The sequence below is a fragment of the Heterocephalus glaber genome, unplaced genomic scaffold (genome assembly GCF_053883595.1).
Source record: "Heterocephalus glaber isolate CG9 unplaced genomic scaffold, H.glaber_assembly_v1.0 deba00000937, whole genome shotgun sequence".
NCBI lineage: Eukaryota > Metazoa > Chordata > Mammalia > Rodentia > Bathyergidae > Heterocephalus > Heterocephalus glaber.
Window position 1 is genome coordinate 1,343,209 of NW_028258173.1, and position 13,765 is coordinate 1,356,973.

At 51.8% G+C, this 13,765-nt stretch overlaps 1 protein-coding gene across 3 annotated transcripts; it reads left to right on the forward strand.

Annotated features, from left to right (window-relative positions):
- Positions 1-30: 30 nt before the first annotated feature.
- Positions 31-2,778, forward strand: Actg1 (actin gamma 1). 3 transcript variants are annotated; one of them, XM_021241118.2, is made up of 6 exons: positions 31-162; positions 424-552; positions 638-877; positions 1,140-1,578; positions 1,658-1,839; positions 1,949-2,778. In XM_021241118.2, exons 2-6 carry the CDS (start codon positions 430-432, stop codon positions 2,090-2,092), a joined length of 1,128 nt encoding a protein of 375 aa, XP_021096777.1. In that variant the 5' UTR covers positions 31-162; positions 424-429; the 3' UTR covers positions 2,093-2,778. The 3 variants fall into 3 exon arrangements, with proteins under 3 accessions (XP_021096777.1, XP_087064433.1, XP_012933617.1); XM_087208307.1 differs by having other exon boundaries at positions 31-97; positions 329-552; XM_013078163.3 differs by having other exon boundaries at positions 31-97.
- Positions 2,779-13,765: the final 10,987 nt, after the last annotated feature.

Sequence of the window (13,765 nt, forward strand, 5' to 3'; positions counted from 1 at the left end):
GCTTAAATAGCGGCGGGGGAGGCCGCGCTCGGTCTCAGTCGCCGCCACCGGCCTGCGCTGTACGTAGTCCTGCTTCTTCGCACCTCGACCGCCGCAGGTGAGCCGCCCGGTCCCCCGCGCCCTGCTCTGCTCTCTCCCTGGCCAGTTCTGCTCCCCGCCCAGGTACCCGGCCGCGCGGTCCCCGGGAACAAAGTGGCCCCAGATCTGCGCCGCGGCTGGGGGGGGGGGCAGGGCGGGGCCGGCGCAGTGCGGGGTCCCCACGGCCCGGCTCGGACGAGGCCGCTGCCGGTTGCAGACGGTTTTTTGTGGCCGGCCCTGGGACTCAAAGGAGGAGCTGGTCCCACGAGGAAGAGGAGTTTCGGCAGTGGGGCGGCGCCGTTTTGTGGGCAAGGGCCCCCCTGAGTGAGTCGCATCTCCGAGCAGATCGCAATGGAAGAAGAAATCGCCGCGCTCGTCATTGACAATGGTTCCGGCATGTGCAAAGCTGGCTTTGCTGGTGATGACGCTCCTCGGGCTGTGTTCCCCTCCATCGTCGGCCGCCCCCGGCACCAGGTGAGGCGGGGCCTCCAGGTCCTCCCGTTTCCGCCCGGTCTCCAGTCGAGCGTCGGGCCAGGAACTTGATGGTTTGCTTTTGCAGGGCGTGATGGTGGGTATGGGCCAGAAGGACTCCTACGTGGGCGATGAAGCCCAGAGCAAGCGAGGCATCCTGACCCTGAAGTACCCTATCGAGCATGGCATTGTCACCAACTGGGACGACATGGAGAAGATCTGGCACCACACCTTCTACAACGAGTTGCGTGTGGCCCCCGAGGAGCACCCAGTGCTGCTGACAGAGGCCCCCCTGAACCCCAAGGCCAACCGAGAGAAGATGACTCAGGTAGGGTGTGCCTGGCCTCCCTGTTTTACAGGTCATTTTTGCTACGCTCCCTTTTCTGACATTCAAGTGTTTCTTTGATATTTTCAGGGTTCTGTTCCTCTTCTGGCATTTCCTCCCTGAAGCCTCCAGGTTTCTAGTTTGCGTTTCTGCCTGTGTTCTGTTCTTTTCTTCACACATCACATTTGTGGCATGCAGCATGTAGCGTGTTGGGCATGGGTGGCTCTGAGTTCCTTCCACTGACTGAGTCCTCGTTGTTCTCCAGATTATGTTTGAGACCTTCAACACCCCAGCCATGTACGTGGCTATCCAGGCTGTGCTGTCCCTGTACGCCTCTGGGCGCACCACCGGCATTGTCATGGACTCTGGCGATGGGGTCACCCACACGGTGCCCATCTATGAGGGCTACGCCCTCCCCCACGCCATCCTTCGTCTGGACCTGGCTGGCCGGGACCTGACAGACTACCTCATGAAGATCCTGACAGAGCGGGGTTACAGCTTCACCACCACAGCCGAGAGGGAGATTGTTCGTGACATCAAGGAGAAGCTGTGCTACGTCGCCCTGGACTTCGAGCAGGAGATGGCCACTGCCGCATCCTCCTCTTCTCTGGAGAAGAGCTACGAGCTGCCCGATGGCCAGGTGATCACTATCGGCAACGAGCGCTTCCGTTGTCCAGAGGCGCTCTTCCAGCCTTCTTTCCTTGGTAGGTGTCCCGACGGGCCTTCCCCTCAGCAGGAACGAGTCATTCAGAATCTGGCTGCTAAAAGAGCTTTGTTCCCTAGGCATGGAATCCTGTGGCATCCACGAGACCACCTTCAACTCCATCATGAAGTGTGATGTGGACATCCGCAAGGACCTGTATGCCAACACAGTGCTGTCCGGTGGTACCACCATGTACCCAGGCATTGCCGACAGGATGCAGAAGGAGATCACAGCCCTGGCGCCCAGCACCATGAAGATCAAGGTGAGTGGCTGCCACCATGAGCAGGCCTGGTCCCATGGGGCTAGGACCCACAGTGGGGGGGGGTCTGGCACCTGGGCTTCTCACGATGGTGCGCCCTTTCCCTCTGCAGATCATCGCCCCCCCTGAGCGAAAGTATTCTGTGTGGATCGGTGGCTCCATCCTGGCCTCACTGTCCACCTTCCAGCAGATGTGGATCAGTAAGCAGGAGTACGACGAGTCAGGCCCCTCCATTGTGCACCGCAAATGCTTCTAGATGGACTGAGCAGGTGCCAGGCACCTGCTGCATGAGCTGATTCCCGAAGTATAATTTGCCCTGGCAAATGTACAACACCTCATGCTAGCCTCACGAAACTGGAATAAGCCTTTGAAAGAAATTTGTCCTTGAAGCTTGTATCTGATATCAGCACTGGATTGTAGAATTTGTTGCTGATTTTGACCTTGTATTCAAGTTAACTGTTACTTTGGTCTATGTTTAATACCCTGTGCATATCTTTGATTCATCCCCTAGTCCGTGTGGCTCGGTCACTTGTGGAGAAACCCTCAGCTCGGCGACCCGGGTGGCCGAAGCACAGCCATCTGTGCGGGGTATTGAGTCAGAGCTGCCTGTTCCAGGTTTTCTCGGGCTGGCAGGAGTTGGTGCACCAGTTGTCGCTTCTGTTCCCTTGCTGGTCTAACAGGGTGGGAAAGTCCAAGCCTTAGGACCCTGTTTCCATCATCATTGATGTTTTCCCGCCTGAACACAGTGGGTGGTTTACTTGCCTTGAGTTGGAAACAGCTTGCATTTACACCTGTAAATTTATTCATCCTTTTAATTTATGTAAGGTTTTTTGTACTCACCTCTTAAAGATGGCAAAATTTTGATTTTCTACTGTGAGAACGTTAGGCCCCAGCAACACGTCATTGTGTAAGGAAAAATAAAAAGTGCTGCAGTACACCAAAGGCTGGTCTTGATTTGGGGAAGATCTGGGGTGGGCCTGGTGGCAGTTGGTGTTGGGGTTTATCCTGAGCTTGGTGTGCCCAGCTGGGCTCAGGCCTCCAGTACTAAGACGGGTGGGAGGTCCCCAGAACTGGTCTGAGGCTCCTGGGTGCCAGCCTGCCCTTGAGCCCCAAGGACTGGGGGTTGGGGAAGGTGATGGGCCTTCTGCAGTTTACGATTTTGAGTCTGCTCCTGGGTGTGGAGCTCAGCTCTGGTTGGAGCAAATTGGAGGATTTGGAAAGGGGAAAAGGTAAGGTGAGAGATTTCTCTGGAAGCAGATTACACCTGAGGTGTGGCTGTTCCCCCATGATTGTGGTAGTAGGGAGGCCTGCCAGTTGGGTCAGGAGTTGGGGTGGTGGGTTCCTAGGATGAGTGGGCCCCCCCACCTCTGCTTCTGTTGCCTCCCATGTGCACAGCCATCAACACCTGCTGATACCAGCGCCAAGTAGATTGGGGGTGGGCAGTCTGCTGCTGGGGCATGGAGCAAGGAGAGGTGGCTCAGGGCTTCCCAGTCCCTCTTCTGGCACTGGGCCCAGTGAGCAAAGCCTCTCCCCTCTGCACTGCTGCCCCCTCCTGCCTCCTGTTCCCCTCGGGGAATAGGGGAAGCAAAATGTTGCACAACTGCCCTTTTTTGTATGTGGAGCTCTGGGGACAGTAATGTCAAATCCAATCACTGGTGGATAATAGAGCAGAATATGTGAAAAGATTTTTGGGGGGTGGGGAGGCAGTTTCACTGTTACCCAGGTTGGACTTCAACTTGGGATCCTCCTGCCTCAGCCTCCCAGGTGCCCGGATCACAGGCATGCACCACCACATGGGACCTGGCCCAAGGCCCTGGCCAGCTACATCTCATTTATTCTCAACCAAAGAGGACTGCACCAGTCAAAGGGAGGCCAAGTAGGAGACCTGTGGTAGTGACCCTGCCCACGGGACCCCCTGAAGATCTAGGGAGTCCCCCCAGGCTGCAGGGGAGAGGCCACCCCTGTGGCTCTGTGAGCTCAGTGAGGAAGGGGAAGGGCTCCATCAAAGCTGCAAGTGACAGCTCCAGCAAGAGGTGGCTGGTTTCCACCTGTGACCTAACAGGAGTGGATCTCCACAGGATTAGCAGCCCGGGGTGGGATGCAGTATGTTCAAACCGTGAAACAAGGGAACGACGCGACTCACAAGGACTCGAAAACCACAGGAAGTCAGGAAATTACATAGAACAATGAGAAAACCATATTCACTGGCCACCCACAGAAGCTGGAAGGCTTGAGGGCTAACGGTGTAAGATGGTGCTAGTCCCAGTCATCCAAAACGCATGTTAGACACCAGTGTGCCTGTCAGATTGGCAGACACAAGAGGGATAGTGCTAAGTGTTGGCAGAGGTGTGGGGACAGGCACAGGGACAACCCCAAGCTCTCCAGCCTGCAGTAAGCTCGGAGCCCCGTGTGCCAGTTCCCAGGGAAACACTGAGTCCATCCTGGAGCTGCCCAGTCCTCCCCTGGTGCACAGGCCTTGTCCGAGTGACACGTGGACAGGAACCGTGAGCAAGGGCTGGCTGAGCACAGCCCACCTTGGCATCACTGTGGAGCTAAACAAAGTGGGGAACGGTGAGCTCTGGGAATAAAGGGCAAGCACGTGAACCTCTGAACCTGGCATGGTGGTGCACACCTGTACCCACTTGGGAGAGTCAGGCAGGAGATTGCATGAGCCCAGGAGTTTGAAGCAAGACCCTCATCTAAAAAAGAACCCCTAGGGCAGGGATGTAGCCCAGTGGTTCTGGTGCCTGCTGTGCAAGTGCAAGTTCCCGAGTTCGATCCCTGGTATCAAAAAACCAAACCCCTTTTTAAAATTTTGGTACCAGGGATCAAACTCGCTTGTGAGGCAGGCACCGGAACCACTGAGCTAAATCCCCAGCCCCCAAACCCCTTAATACCAGGCATGGTGGCACACACCTGTAATCCAAGCACTCAGGAGGCTGAGGCAGGAGCATTGTTGGAAATTCAAGGTCAGCCTGTACTACAAAGTGAGACCCTGTGTCAAAAAAACCAAACTAGGGCAGGGGATTTAGCTCAGTGATTCCACAGCCTGCCTCACAAGCGCAAGGTCCTGAGTTCGATTCCCTGCACAAAACAAAACAAACAAGCAAAAAGAGACCCAAGTAAAAATGGGGCAAAGTACCTGAATTGCCATTTCTTCCCAGAGGATTTATAGATGGCCAAGGAGGAAATGGAAAGAGGCTGGACCTACTAACCATTAGGGAAGAGTGAACGTGCTGAGAAGTGAGGCCGGTGCAGTCCCAGCCCAGCAAGGGCGCCTGTGCGTTTCGGTGGAAAACAATTCAGGGGTCTCTAAGGTAAACACGGAGTTACCCTAGGACGGGGGTGGGGGTTCCACTCCCATGGAAGACCGCACCCACACTGGGAGGAGCACTCCCGCCTCCTGTCCTCCCTCGGGCGGCCCATGTTGGCCTGGCCCTCAACCTGCCTCGCCGCCGCCCTGTGGTCAGCGTCCTGAGGCCCGCGGCAGCCAGAGACCCCCAGAGCCGGCCGGGGTCGCGGGACCTGCCAGTCTCCTGCATGTGTGTTTGCGGGCGACAGGAAACAACCACGTAGAGGTGTCTGCTCAGTTTTGCTTTTCCAGAGTCGTATGTGCACTGAGGAAGGACACGTGTCGCCACAGGGACAGAGACTCCTGGATCTGCTGCCACCCACTGCATACTCGGCCACCAGCCCGGCCGGCGGGAGAGTCGCGCATCACAGCCAGCCTGCGCTCCCGGACGAGGGCCGGGTAGAAGCTTCCGGAACCCAGGATGTGGGCCGCCTTGCGGCTCTCCTGCATCTATGAGCTGCTGCGTTCCTAAAGCTTTGGGGAACAGCTTCTCCTCCCCCTCTCTCTCTCCCTCTCCCCCTTCCCTCCTCCTCCCCACTCCGCCATCCCTGGTAACCACCTCTACCTCTCTCCCATTAGGCTGCAAATGGCAATCTTTGATTTTTCTCGTCTTCCTTCTTCATTTGTTAGTTGGATACTTCCTGGAAGAGGACTCGCTCTTCTACCAGTCAGTTACCCTGTGGCACAGGCAGGACTAATACTTCAATCTTCTCCATTATTTTTCTTTTTCTAGTACTGGAGATTGAACCCAGGGCTTTCACACTGAGCTACATCCCCAGACCCTTTTTTACTTTTATTTATGTATTTTTGAGACAGAGTCTCGTTAAATTGCCTAGGCTGGGCTCAAACTAGTGATCCCCTTGCCTCAGCCTCCTAGAGTGCTGGGATTACAGCACCACCATTCCCAACCCTGTTTGTCAGTTTTTAGGTGAATGAACTAGTTCCTTTACATCTTCCAAAAGATGGTTCTGTAGCACTGCCCCTGTGCCTTGTCTTTCCTGGCTCTTGCTGTCCTCCTGTTGGTCCACTGGCCAAAGTCTGTGTGGAGGGACCGGAAGGTCTGCTCCATGGGTCCAAGATGCTCTGAGTTCGTTCACTTCCTGCCCCAACCGGATGTCGGCTTCCCAGTGGAGTCCATATCAGGGACACTGTGCAGCTTGGCAGTGGCAGCTCTCGCAGTGTTGCCTGTGCTGGACAATTCAGGACATTCCCGAAAGCACCCCTTCCCCAGGCTCCTCAGGTCCTGGTGGGGGTCAGAGGTATGGGGTTTGCACCAAGGACCCAGGGGCCTCCACCCCAGAAACCCACATCCCCTCAGGAGTTGAACAGTGTGCGTTTGATGAAGCATAAAGTGCAAGGCCCTTGGCCTGTGCTGCCCCCAGGAGAGAGGATGGCTCCGGACCCCACCTGGGTAGCAGTTGACACCCCAAAACCTGGGCCCAGAGGGAGCTCCCCTGGGGTGGAGGGGCCACCCCTGGGCTGTGTGGAGCCAGCAGCCCTGCCCCCACCCACGGTGGCCCTGGTCTCTTTGGGCCCACGCCTGGTCCTGGAATCCCACATATTTTCTGGCCCTCTTGAGGTGGCCACACTTCCTGTCATCCCATTGGCAGTAGGCTGGGCTGTGTGCTGGCTCCAAACTGCCCAGCGAGAGGGAAGGGGCGCAGGGCAAGTGTGGGTAGGAGTGTCCTGCTGTCTCCTCCCTCAGTCCTGGGACTGCAGCGTTCAGAAAGCATCTTCTGGATCAGCTCCAAGGCCAGAGAGAAGCTACCAGAGCCAACAAGGATACTCATTTAGCTTGAGAGAGAAAGAGACCCTAGCTGCTGTGGATCAGAGGTTGTGGGCTCACTTGTTATGCAGCATAACCGAGCCTCTCCTGCCTATCATCCCCTGGGCTTGTGCAGTGCACTACCTGTGCAGCCCAGCCGCTCGCTGGGCGCCCCATCCCCACTTCCATGCCTGTGCTGCTGTGCACTTCTTATTCATGGTGAAATACACATAACATAAAATTTACCTTTCTAACCAATTTTAAGTATACAGCTAGCAGCACTGGCTACATTCTCACCACTGTTCATTCTCAGAACTCTCCATCTCCCCAAACTGAAATTCCTTCTGTGTTAAACAGCATAAATACGTGATCGTAGGGCCAGGGATCTTGCTCAGTGGCACACCGCCTGCCTGGCAAGCTTGAGGTTCTGAGTTCGAACCCTGGTACCAAAAAACCCCAAAAACGTGATTGTAGGCTTGCAGTGCATTTGTTTACTGCACATTTTTACCCACTTGTGCAGATAGATGCTTTTGGTGTTTCCAGCTTTAGTGGCTGTGAGCGATGTGTGCAAGAATTTCTGCCCGTCCCCGCTCTCAGTCCTTGTGGGGGCGCTGTATATCAGCCCTTTCTGTATTTTTTATTTTGAGACAGGGTTTTGCTAAGTTGCTAAATTGTCCAGGCTGTGCTCAAACTTGGGACCCTCCTGCCTCAGCCTCCCAAGTGCTGGAATTGTGGGCAAGTGCCACCATTTGCTTTTTTTTAAATACTGGCCCTCCTGAGGTCTGCAGCAAGCCACTGAGGGCGGGGCTCCTGGCCTCAATCAGCAGCTCCCAGAAGACACCTGAAGTTCTTCCTGATGTCACAGAAGCACCACAAAGCCCCCCAGGGAGCCACACTCAGAACCCAAATGAGGAGGGACTCAGGCTGTCTGGGCCCATGGCCAGGGGCTGGTGTGGAGGAGGCTCTGGGCAGGAACAACCATGCCAGGGGACATGGTGTGGTCACACGTGTCCCAGCTGTGGTTCTTTTCAGGCGACATGAAGGAGACACATCTGTGTACCTTAATGTGCCTTGTGTGCATATGAAATGGGATTGAGAAATACAGTGAATAAGGCGGGCATGATGGTACATGTCTGTGATCCCAGCATCGGGAGGCTGAAGCAGGAGGATTGCCTTGAGTTCAAGGCCAGCCTGGACTACACAGCAAGACCTTGTCTCAAAAAAGCCAAAAGAAATAAAAATTTAAAAAAAGAACTTGGTGAATGTTTAAATTTTTGAAAATTATTACCATAAGGTCCAGGGATTTAGCTCAGTGGTTCCACCGCCTGCCTCGCAAGTGCAAGGTCCTGAGTTCGATCCCTGGTACTGAAAAAAAAAAAAATTCAGTAACAGACACATTGCCATTAATCCTCCTCAAAATACTCCCCCTTGCTTTGAACACAATTACTCATCATCCTTGCCACTTTCTGAAGCAGCTCTGGCATCCTCTTTCATGAGTGTCTTTATTTATTTTATTTTTGAGGGGGTACCGGGGATCCAACTCAGGTCTTTGTGCTTGCGCAGCAGGCGGTGAAACCACTGAGCTAAACCCCAGGCCCCTCGTGAGTATCTTTAGTTGCACTGTTGTGGCTGCCTTGCTATCCTAGGCTGACTCAAAGCGTTTACCTTTCGAGGTCATTTTCACTTTCAGAAAGAGCCAGAAGTCACAAGGTGGATCGGTGAATAGGGTGGATGAGGACGCAGTGTCGGGTTTTTTCAAAGCACTCACCTCATTTTTTATCACACTTCATAAAAACACAAAAGAGCATGGCTTTGTGTTTTCAACCTTCCATTTTTTAAATCAGTCCACATTTGCAGTCCATATCTACTTCCTTGTGTGGAGTTGGTTCATAAGACCCCTTCATTCCTTTTTCATCCCCTTTCTTCCTCCATCTCTCTCTCTCTCTTTTTTTTTTTTGGTACCGGGGATCGAACTTGGGACCTTGCGCTTGTGAGGCAGGCAGCGGAACCACTGAGCTAAATCCCCAGCCCTCTTCCTTCATCTCTTGACCCCCTTCCCATTTGAGAAAGATCTATCTTTCTACTTTCTATCGCTGTCTTTTATTTTGCTCTTTACTTGGAATTTGGGTTTTTCATAAGAGAAACCAGGTGACATTGAAGCACGTGTGACTTATTTCACTTAACATTACGGTCTCGAGGTGCATGAACATTGTCACTGAGGCTTTTGTGTGGACATAAGTTTGCAAATCACTTGCGTAAGACATTTAGGAGCCTGGCTTCCAGGTTGTCTGGTAAGATGTTTGTCTTCAGTGATTCTGCTGTTTGCCTTGAAAGTGGAAGGACCCAAGTTCGATCCCCGGTACCAAAAAAAAAAAAAAAAAAGAAGTGTTTGTCTTGTAAGATTTTGTTCCAGGCTGGCTCCCGGGCCCGCCAGCAATGACTGGGAGCTCCTGGGGCTTCACCCATTTGCTAGCAATTGGGGCCCACAGGCTTTTGAAAATCTGTGGTAGAAGACACTTACCAAAACATCTGCTGTCTTTCACTGTGTAGCCCAGGCTGGCCTCAAACTCACAGTGATCCTCCTGCCTCAGCCTCCGTTTGCTGTCTTCAGGCCTGCTAAGGGCACAGTTGTGCAACCATCTCCAGAGCTCTTTTGCAGAACTGAAACGCTGTGCCCACCAGACAACCAGTTGCCAGCTCCTCCTCCTTCCTGTCAATCTGACCACTCTGTGTTCCTCATATCAATAGACTCAGACAGGATTTGCCCTTTCGTGTGTGTGTGTGTGTGTGTGTGTGTGTGTGTGTGTGTGTGTGTGTGATTGTGGTGCTGGGGCTGGGCTCAGGGACTCACAAATGCTAGGCAAGGCGTCTGCCACCGAGCTGCATTTCATTTATTTTTGAGACAGGGTCTCACTAAGTTGCCCAGCCCAGGCTTGAATTTGTAGTCCTCTTGAACAGCTGAATCATTTGGTAAAAGCGATTTTCAACTTATTTATTTAGTTCTTTTGAGACAGGGTCTCTCTGTGTAGTTCAGGCTGGCCTTGAACACACAATGTAGCCCAGGCTGGCCTTGAAATCATGGTGATCCTCCTGCCTCAGTCTCCTGAGTGTTGGGATCACAGGCATGCGCCACCAAACCTGGGTCATTTTCAACTTTTTGAAACATGCAGCTATTCTAATACTAGTTGGCTATATTTTGTTGTCACTTCACTTCAGTTTGCAAGTCCTAATGACTAAGTACGTTGAGCACATTTCCATATGTTTTCTTATTATCTGTATTATTTTCTTATTATCTGTATATTTTCTTTGATGAAGGTCTGTTTAGATCTTTTGCTTTCTTTCTTTCTTTTTTTTTTTTTTTTTGGTACTGGGGATTGAACTTGGGTCCTTAACGCTTGCAAGGCAGGCAGCGGAACCACTGAGCTACATCCCTGGCTCCTTATGCTTGCTTTCTAAAAGAAAGTTTTGTTTGTTTATTTGTTTGTTTTGCAGTACTGGGAATAACCCAGAGCCTTACCTCTGAGCTGTATCCCAAGCCATTTTATTATTTTTATTTATTTTATTTCGACACATAGTCTTATTAAGATGCCCACGGTGAGCTCGAACTTTCAATTGTCCTGCCTCAGCCTCCCAGCAGGCTGGGATTACAGGTGTGAGTCACTACGCCTGGCTTGGGATACAAACTCTTTATCAGATATTTGATTTAAATATTTTCTCCAAGCTAGGGGTGGTTTCATGTACCAGTAGTCCCAGATACTTGGGAGGCAGAGGCAGGAGAATTGCTTGAACCCCGAAATTGGAGACCAGGCTGGGCAGCATAGCAAGACCCTGTCTCAGAAATTTTTTTCCTCCAAGTTTATGACTGATTCCTGCGTTGTTTTTTTTTTTTTTTTGTGGTACCAGGGATCGAACTCAGGACCTTGCGCTTGTGAGGCAGGCACAGTGCCATTGAGCTAAATCCCCAGCCCTCTTGACCCCAGCAAAAGTTTTAAATTTTATTAAAGTCCAACTCAATTTTCCCTTTCACGGATCATGATTTTAGTGTTGCAACTAAAAACTCTTAATCTAATCCAAGGCCACATAGATTTCCTGTTTTCCTCTGCTTGTTTCAGTTTTGCATTTTATATTTAAGCCTGTAGTCCATTTCAGCTGTTTTTTTGTGTGTGATATATGCTCTGCATCTGGGTTTGGTTTTTTTAAATTTGTATTTCCAACGTTTCCAGGTTGTGTTGCAAGGACTGTCCCCTTTTTTGTTTCATTTTGGTATCAGTGATGGAACTCAGGACCTTTTGCCTGCAAGGCAGGCGGCACCACTGAGCTAAATCCCCGGCCCCTCATGTATAACCTTTGAAGGTACACTTTATTGTATTGACCTGGGTAAATACTTAGGAGTGGAATTGCTGGGTCACATGCTAAGTGGGTACTTTCTAATCAGATTCTTCTCCCCCCATGTGCTGTGGATTGAGTCCAAGGCCTTCCCACTGAGTCACATCCCCAGCCTTTTGTAAATTTTTATTTTGAAACAAAGTCTCACTAAGTTGCTAAGTTACCCAGGCTGGGCTTGAACTGAGATCCTTCTGCCTCAGCCTCCCATTGTGCTGGGTTTACAAGGGTGCACTATCCCTTCTGGCTTATTTTACTTATATTTCTTGCAGTACTTGCAATTCAACCCAGGGCCTCACACACTCTAGGTAAGTGGTCTGCCACTGAGCTACACACTCAGCCCTTTTAGTTCATTTTGAGACAGAGTCTCACTAAGTTGCCCAGGCTGGGCTCAAACTTGCGATCCTCCTGCCTCAGCCTTTGGAACAACTGGGATTAAAAGGGCACAATAGTGTACCTAGCTGTCCGATGGTTTTCCAAAGTGGTTCTACTATTTTAACTCACCTTGAGGAGTGTGAGGCCTCCAGCAGCTCCACATCCTTTCCAACACCTGATACTCCCAGTCTATTTAAATGTAAGTTATTGCCGGGTGTGGAGGCACATGCCTGTAATGCAGCACTCAGGAGTCCGAGGCAGGAAGATCACTGTGAGTTCAAGGCCAGCCTGGGCTACAAAGCAAGATCCTGTCTCAAAAAAAACAAGGTAATGAGTATCTTCTATGGGTGTATTGGCTTATTTGATATCTTCATTTGGGAGGTATTTGTCCCAGTTTTTTGCCACTGTGATAGTTAGTTTCATGTCACTGTGACTGGGCTGGGGAGGCCCAGCTGGCTGGGGAGGTGTCGTCTCTGGGTGTGCCTGTGTGTTTCTGGGGAGACCAAGTGAAGGCTTGCCCTTGCCACTGTGGGCGGTACTTGCCCAGTCTGCTGAAGGGGAGAGGGTAAACTTGGGGGTCCGTCCTTTCTTCCCTTGGACTTCAGGGTCCGAGACTCATACAGCTCCTACTCAGCTCTTCTGACTGCTGAGCTGTGGCGCCTGCGCGTGCTCCAGGACCCCAGCTGCAGGTGGCAGATGGTGAGACCTTCAGCCTCCATAATGCATGAGCTGCTTCCCATAATAAATCTCTCATGTATGAGGTGTGATCCAAAATGCAGCGAATGTTTCAGTTTTTAAAAATGTACAACAGAAAAAGACACATCACCATGAATCCTCCCTCAAGATCCTCCCCCTCGCTTCGAACACACTTAGCCCCTCATTGCTGCCACTTTCTGAGCAAATTCTGCAAGTCCTCTCTTGCGTCTTTAGTTGTGCCTCTGTGGCTACCTCGACCATGTCCTGAATCCATTCAAAATCTTTCCCTAGGGCTGGGGATTTAGCTCAGTGGTTCTGCCGCCTGCCTCGCAAGCGCAAGGACCCGAGTTCAATCCCTGGTACCAAAAAAAAAAAAAAAAGCCAAGTACTTGCCGGTCTGTCTGTTTCTGGCTTCTTTGTTCTTCTCATTTCTTGAATTCTTATCCTTATACTGAGACCACACTGTGTTCCCATTGAGCCTCGCTGCCACCCAGTTTGAGACTTCTGGACCTTCTTGCAGTTGTTCTAAGTACTCCATGTCCCATATAAGGCTTGTCATTTTCTAAAAATGAAAGTGTCCTGGGATTTTGATTAGGATTACATTAAATCTACAACTCAATATGAGATAACTGATATCCAATCAACGTCGAGTCTCCCAACTTTTTTTTTGAGACAGGGTCTGACTGTGAAGCCCAGGCTGGCCTCAAACTCACAGTGATCCTCCTGCCTCAGCCTCCGGAGTGCTGTGTGTGCCACTGTGCCGGCCTCAGGACTCTACTTTTGCTGGGTCTTCCATGCTGAAAGGAACAGACTGAGGCTGGCTAAAGCTACCAGACTCCTCATAGCATGGGTGGGCAGTTGGGCTGGGGGATCTTCCTCCCTGGCTTCTGGGTCTTTCTTTCCCCATAAAGGGAGGCAGATGTGCCCAGCCATGTTCCTTTGTTTCTTCTCCCTCTCCTCACCTCTCTCTCTCTCCCTCTCTCTCTCTCTCTGTAGTAGTAGTAAACAGGTTTATTTTGCTTCATAGTTCTGGTCCAAGGCCTTGGGGCCACTTCTGGTGATACCTTCTTGCTGGCCAAGTCCCAGGGTCAAGGGCATCAAGTGGTTTGAGACAGGAGCAGCCTCTTTGTCCTGTGTGCTGTGACTGTGGAGGTGTATGTGATGTCCGGAGTTCCAGCAGCCACCCTGCAAACCAGGAGGACAGAAGCCCTCTAGGGCTAGGGATGTCGCAGCAGAAAGATGAAAGCACCTAGGCCCTTGACTGGGACAGTCCCCACCTCGGGAGATCTGGTTCTCTGAAAACAATAGGTCCCAGGACTAGAATCTCCTGGTACTGGGGTTTTGTGCCATTTGCATTG

Coding starts and splice junctions, on each gene's coding strand:
- Actg1 (XM_021241118.2), top strand. CDS start 430: ATGGAAGAAGAAATCGCCGCGCTCGTCATTGACAATGGTTCCGGCATG. Junction 878..1,139: donor ACCGAGAGAAGATGACTCAG/GTAGGGTGTGCC, acceptor GTTGTTCTCCAG/ATTATGTTTGAGACCTTCAA. Junction 1,579..1,657: donor CTTCCAGCCTTCTTTCCTTG/GTAGGTGTCCCG, acceptor TTTGTTCCCTAG/GCATGGAATCCTGTGGCATC.